The following is a 6000-nucleotide window of genomic DNA, read 5'->3' on the forward strand; positions in this document are numbered from 1 at the left end:
TGGATTTGAGTGGTGTGTGTGTATGTGGGGGGGGATGTATATGTGTATGTGTGTGTGTGTGGCTGGATTTGAGTGGTGTGTGTGTGTGGTATGTGTATGTGTGTGTGTATGTGGGGGGGTATGTGTATGTGTGTGTGTGTGGCTGGATTTGAGCGGTGTGTGTGGCTGGTTTTGAACAGTGTGTGTGTGTGGTGTGTGTGTGGGGGGTATATGCATGTGTGTGGTGTGTGTATGTGGGGTGTATGTGTGTGTGTGGCTGGATTTGAGCAGTGTGTGTGGCTGGATTTGAGGGGTGTGGGGGGTATGTGTATGTGTGTGGTGTGTGTGTGTGTGTATGGGGGGTATGTGTGTGTATGGCTGGATTTGAGCGGTGTGTGTATGTGTGTATGTATATGTGTGTATGATATGTGTATGTGTGTGTGGTGTGTGTGTGTGCATGTGGGGGGTATGTGTGTGTGCATGCGTGTGTGCGTGTGAAGCGGGCGCAGACTCTGCCAGGCGAGGTCAGTTCTCCCTGAAGGTCTCCACAGCTCTCCCGGGAACACGACAGATGATGGCATGCGTGGAGAGCGACGCTCCGCCAGCGCTGTGTTGCTTGCTCAGTCTTTTTCTTTTTCTGTTTGTCGGTGGTGGGGCCTGCACTCTGGGCCTGGGTGCTGTCCTTCAGCTCAAGGCTAGCGCGCTACCACTTGAGCCACAGCGCCCCTTCCGGCTTTTTCTGTGTATGTGGTGCCGAGGAATCAATCAAACCCAGGGCGTCATGCATGCAAGGCAAGCGCTCTACCACTGAGCCACCTTCCCAGCCCTGTTCTGTCTTTTTCAATCCTCATAACTAGCCTAGGAGGAAACTGAGGTTTAAGGGCTCAGCCGCAGGGCAATAGGTAGGTATTAAGCAGGAGAGGCAGTGGCCTGGGCCCTGGGCTTCCAGCACAGACACCAGCCCAACAGGCACCCTGCTCCACACTGGGGAGAAGAGGAGTAGGCTGTCAGGGGCTGCTAAGTAGTTCTGGTTTGTCTACTCCTCGCCCTTCCTGGAGTACTGGGGTTTGAACTCAGGACCTTGGGTTTGCTAGGCAGGTGCTTTACCACTGGAGTTCCACATTTAGCTCTTTTTTTGCTTTTATCTTTTTGAGTGGAGTCCATTGTCTGTGCTGGCCTGTACTGTGAGCCTTCTAGTTATACTTCCCATGGAGTTGGGATGACAGATGCATACCACTGCACCTAAAGTTTGTTTTTAGTTTTGTTTTTTTTTACTGATTGAGATGGGGTACCTCAAACTTTTGCCCAGGCTAGCCTGGAAACAGGATCCTCCCAATGTCAGCCTCCTGAGTAGCTGGGATTACAGGCATGAGTCACCATGCCCAGCTAATCCACAAGTTCTTGATCTTGAAGTAGCATATGTGGCTCATGAGGCCAGCCAACCAGAGTTCCCTTTTCAAAGGCACACCCCAATGTATTCTTGTTGTCCTAAGTCTGTCTCTGTGTCTTGATGCACAAGCTCTTCTGTCCAGAGTATCTTGGGCTTCCTCGATGAACGTGAGAACCAGGAGCTTGGCCACCCTATGTGCTGTCCCATCAGCACTGCGTCTGGTCCCCTTCCTAGTGGATTCACCCGGCACCAAGAGTCCTCAAGGCAGCGCTTCTGCCCATGTGATTGGTCAGATGGAGACTGAGGATGCCACATTTAACCAATGAGGCCCCCGACTGGTGTCCAGGCTACTACCAGGTGGGAAGAGTTCAAGTTAGGTGAGAATTTTCTACTTCCTAAAATGGCCCAGGAGCATGTGTGTGTGCGCGTGTGTGCGCGCGCTCGTGTGTGTGTGTGCGTGTGCACGTGCGTGTGTGCGTGTATGTGTGTGCGCGCGTGTGTGCGTGCGTGCGCGTGTGTGTGTGCGTGTGTGTTGGTACTGTGGCATAGACTCAGGGCCTCAGCTCTCACGTGGCTTTTTTGCTCAAAGCTGGCATTCTGCCACTTGAGCCACAGCTCCACTTCGGCATTTTGCTGGCTAACTGGAGAGAAGAGTCTCACGGACTTTCCTGCGCAGGCTGGTGTTGAACTGCAATCCTCAGATCTCAGCCTTCTGAGTAGCTGACTGGCATGATCCACCAATACTTGGTCTGTGCTAGTTTTGAGGACAGAAATACCACTGTTAACTTATTCATGTCCCCAGGTGTGTCTGGAGCTGGGCGCAGCCCCTGTTTTTGCCTACTGCATGTTTGAAGCCCAGCAGAGTGTGAGGCTTGCAGAGCAGCCGTGCGTGTTCACGAGGGAACGTGAACGGGCCTCCCCTGGGCAGGGCTCCAGGTGTCCGCACGGGGCTCTGGCTGCTTCTGCATTCTCTCGGGCAGTGAAGCGTGGCGGGCGACGCTCAGCAGAGCCGCCGCACACCGCTGCTTCAGTGTTTTGCTGAGAAAAAGCCCCAGTCAGCGGCCCTCAGGATCCCAGGGCAGGCAGCCCGGCTCCCAGCCTCGTGCCTCGCAGGGCGGCTCTCCGCTGGGTCTCTTCAGGGCCCTGTGCCACTCTGGGGACGGGAAAGAGGCTGCCGCTCACCATTTCCCTGCAGCACCGGCTGAGGCGCCTCTGGGCCGTGCAGAGCCCCCGCAGGCCGGGCCTCATCAGAGGAGCCCGGAGCAGGCCGGGTAGCCAGACACGCTGAGTCCAGCTGCCAGGGCTGGTCTTGCCTCCGCCCACTTTTCTATTTCAGAAACATTGGAATGTCCAACTTTGCAAATTCCTTTGCTTAACAGAAATTTGCTTTTAATGTCTAAATACTGCACGCATTAGCGCAGGGGCTGGGAAATGCAGCTAAGTGCAGCTAAAGCAATGCTTTTAGAACACACATATGTATGTGTCCAAGTACATGTACATGACACACGACACACACGTGCACGCGTGTACACACACACACACACACACAAGTCCTTGGTGCTTCGAGCATCCCTCATGACTTCATTGATCACGTTGTCTCCCATTGTCTGAAATGGTTAGGCCAAGAATATCAGTGGTGAATATTTCTGCCGTGATTTCGTCTGGAAGTTCTTCCTCATAGCAAATTTGTGAACCTAGCCCCAAAAAAGAAAACAAAAACAAATGCTTTCCCAATGATTAGGCTTCTAATTCAGAAGGAGCTGATAACTATACACAAATAAGAGGTGTGGTCTGCTATGGTCTGTCTTTGACTTCTTGAAAACTTCTGGATGGAAAGAGGTTCAAACCCCTATCTCTGGTGATGAGGCATCTTTAATAAGATCTTGGAAAGCCTTAACCATGTGGTAGCCACGGTTCTACTGTTTTGAGATGTTTAGAAACACAGTGTAAGCCTGGTGCTGGTGACTCACACCATCATCCTAGCTACTCAGGAGGCTGAGATCTGAGGATCTCAGTTCAAAGCCAGCCTGGGCAGGAAAGTCCATGAGACTCTGATCTCCAATAAACTATCAGAAAACAGAAATGGCGCTGTGACTCAAGTGGTAGAGCGCTTGCCTTGCATGCCTGAGGCCCTGGGTTCGATTCCTTAGCACCACATAAGCAGAAAGAAAAAAGCTGGAAGTGGCGCTGTGGCTCAAGTGGTAGAGTGCTAGCCTTGAGCTGAAGAGCTGAAGGACAGCGCCCAGGCCCAGAGTTCAGACTCCACGACTGACAAAAAAAAAAAAAAAAAAGCGAGGGAGCAGAGAGACAGGCGAGGAACTTGGGCTCCCGACAGTCAGCCCATCCTCATATGTCGGTGTAGCAGTTCCAGTCTAGGTAGGACTAGAAGAGATACCTGGCTTGGTCACATCCCCACTGAGCTAGAAAAGAAAGTGTAACATCCTTAGGTGACAGCAAGGAGGAGAGGAGGGCTTGTTTCGCTTTGGCCGTCGGGGGTGGAGATTGAAGCCACTGCTTTGCAGGAGCCAGGCCCTGGCTCTTACACAGCCACACCCACGCGGATGACCCTGAGAACCGTGAAGGTATCAAGCACTGGCGGCTCACGCCTGTCATCCTAGCTGTTCAGAAGGCTGAGATCTGAGGATCATGGTTCAAAGCCAGTACAAGCACGAAAGTCCATGAGAGTCTTTTTTTTTTTTTTTTTGGCTGTGGGGCCTGAACTCTGGGCCTGGGCGCTGTCCCTCAGCTCTTCAGCTCAAGACTAGCACTCTACCACTTGAGCCACAGCACCACTTCCGGCTTTTTCTGCTTATGTGGTGCTGAGGAATCGAACCCAGGGCCTCAGGCATGCAAGGCAAGCGCTCTACCACTGAGCCACCTTCCCAGCCCCCCCATGAGATTCCTATCTCCAGTGAACCACCCAAAAGCCAAAAGTGGAGCTGTGGCTCAAGTGGTATAGCACCAGCCTTGAGCCAAAAGGCTGAGGGATAGCACCCAGGGCCTGACATCAAGCCCTAGTACAGGCAAAAAAACCCAAAACAAAACAAAAACCAAAAAACAACCCCAAACTGTAAAGTTCTGGCAGCTTGAAGGTGGGGTTGTGCCACACTGAATTGTTGCCCATTACCCTGGTCTTGTGAACGCATTGTCACACTGTTCCCTCCGCCATGGCCGATGCCACCGTCAAGCCAGACAGGCGCGGGTGATGGGACGGGTGGAGGGTGAAGGACGCGCGCTGCACTAGAACCAAAGGCCTCATCTTGCAGACTTGACCACCCCTCGCTGGCCTGTCATGACTCACCCAGGTAAGACAGGCAGACCGACTGGGCTGTATGCTTGGTCCTAAGCGGCGCATGACCCGTACCTGTAAGGGAGGAGGCTGTAGGCTCCGATTTCCACCCCTCAGGGTTCAGGCCGTACAATGTAGCAAAGCAGTCCGACATCTCCTCCTCGGTCATGTGCTCACCTGGGGACCCCGGGGGAGAATGGTAGCTGCTTAGATTACTGTCAGAATTGAGCAGTATCATTCTAAGATGTGTGTGTGTGTGTGTGTGTGTTGTGTACATGCGTGCGTGCACATGCACATGCCTGTACTGGGGCTTGAACTCAGGGCTTTGTGCTGCCTTTTAGCCTTTTTGCTCAGGGCTGACTCTCTACCACTGGAGCCACAACTTCACTTCTTGCTTTTTGCTGGTTGATGGGCCATAAGAGTTTTCTGCTCAGGCTGATTTTGAACAAGGATTCTCAGATCTCAGTCTTCTGCATAGCTAGGATTATAAGTATGAGCCACTTCAGTCTCTGGCTTGTTCAGAGGTCTTAAAGAGAATGATTCCCTTACCCTTCTCTCCTTTTCTCTTCTTTTCTTTTTTTGTCGGTCGTGGGGCCTGAACTCTGGGCCTGGGCGCTGTCCCTCAGCTCTTCAGCTTAAGGCTAGCGCTCTACCACTTGAGCCACAGCGCCACTTCCAGCTTTTTTCTTTTTGCTTATGTGGTGCTCAGGAATCGAACTCAGGGCCTCATGCATGCAAGGCAAGCACTCTACCACTGAGCCACTTTCCCAGCCCCTTACCTCCTTTTCTTTACACACAAAAGCAACATACCTAGAGAATCCCACGTGACTGCCCCATTACTTCCTTGTATGGTATTAAAGTGTAATCCAGCCAGGCAAATTTGCCTGGGCCCCTAGGGACCTACAGAACACGCCAGTGTGACAGAGATGAACCTGTCCCCTGTAGCTGTGAGGAGAATGATAGATTAAAAATATTTGTTAGGTTAAAAATACTTGATAGGGCTGGGAAGGTGGCTCAGTGGTAGAGTGCTTGCCTTGCATGCCTGAGGCCCTGGGTTCGATTCCTCAGCACCACATAAGCAAAAAGAAAAAAGCCAGAAGTGGCGCTGTGGCTCAAAGTAGTAGAGTGCTAGCCTTGAGCTGAAGAGCTGAGGGACAGCGCCCAGGCCCAGAGTTCATGCCCCATGACTGGACCCAAAAAATATATATATATATTTGATAGGTTAAAAATAATTGTTTTACAAGGCTGGGCACTGGTGGCTCACGCCTGTCATCCCAGCTACTCAGGAGGCTGAGATCTGAGGATTGCAGTTCAAAGCCAGCTCGGGCAGGAAAGTCCATGA

The 6000-nt window shown here is 52.1% G+C and overlaps 1 protein-coding gene across 1 annotated transcript in view; it reads right to left on the reverse strand.

Annotated features, from left to right (window-relative positions):
* Positions 1-2801: 2801 nt before the first annotated feature.
* Cfap251 (cilia and flagella associated protein 251) overlaps positions 2802-6000 on the reverse strand; it is a 43868-nt gene continuing 40669 nt past the window's right edge. The window contains exons 21-22 of the mRNA XM_042668991.1: positions 4734-4835; positions 2802-3063 (exon numbers count right to left, since the gene is read on the reverse strand). Coding sequence (XP_042524925.1) covers positions 2951-3063; positions 4734-4835 — 215 coding nt within the window. The 3' untranslated portion in view covers positions 2802-2950. The remainder of the gene's footprint in view (positions 3064-4733; positions 4836-6000) is intronic.

Source organism: Dipodomys spectabilis, unplaced genomic scaffold (assembly GCF_019054845.1).
Source record: "Dipodomys spectabilis isolate Male_0828 unplaced genomic scaffold, ASM1905484v1 ptg000480l, whole genome shotgun sequence".
In the NCBI taxonomy this organism is placed as follows: Eukaryota; Metazoa; Chordata; class Mammalia; order Rodentia; family Heteromyidae; genus Dipodomys; species Dipodomys spectabilis.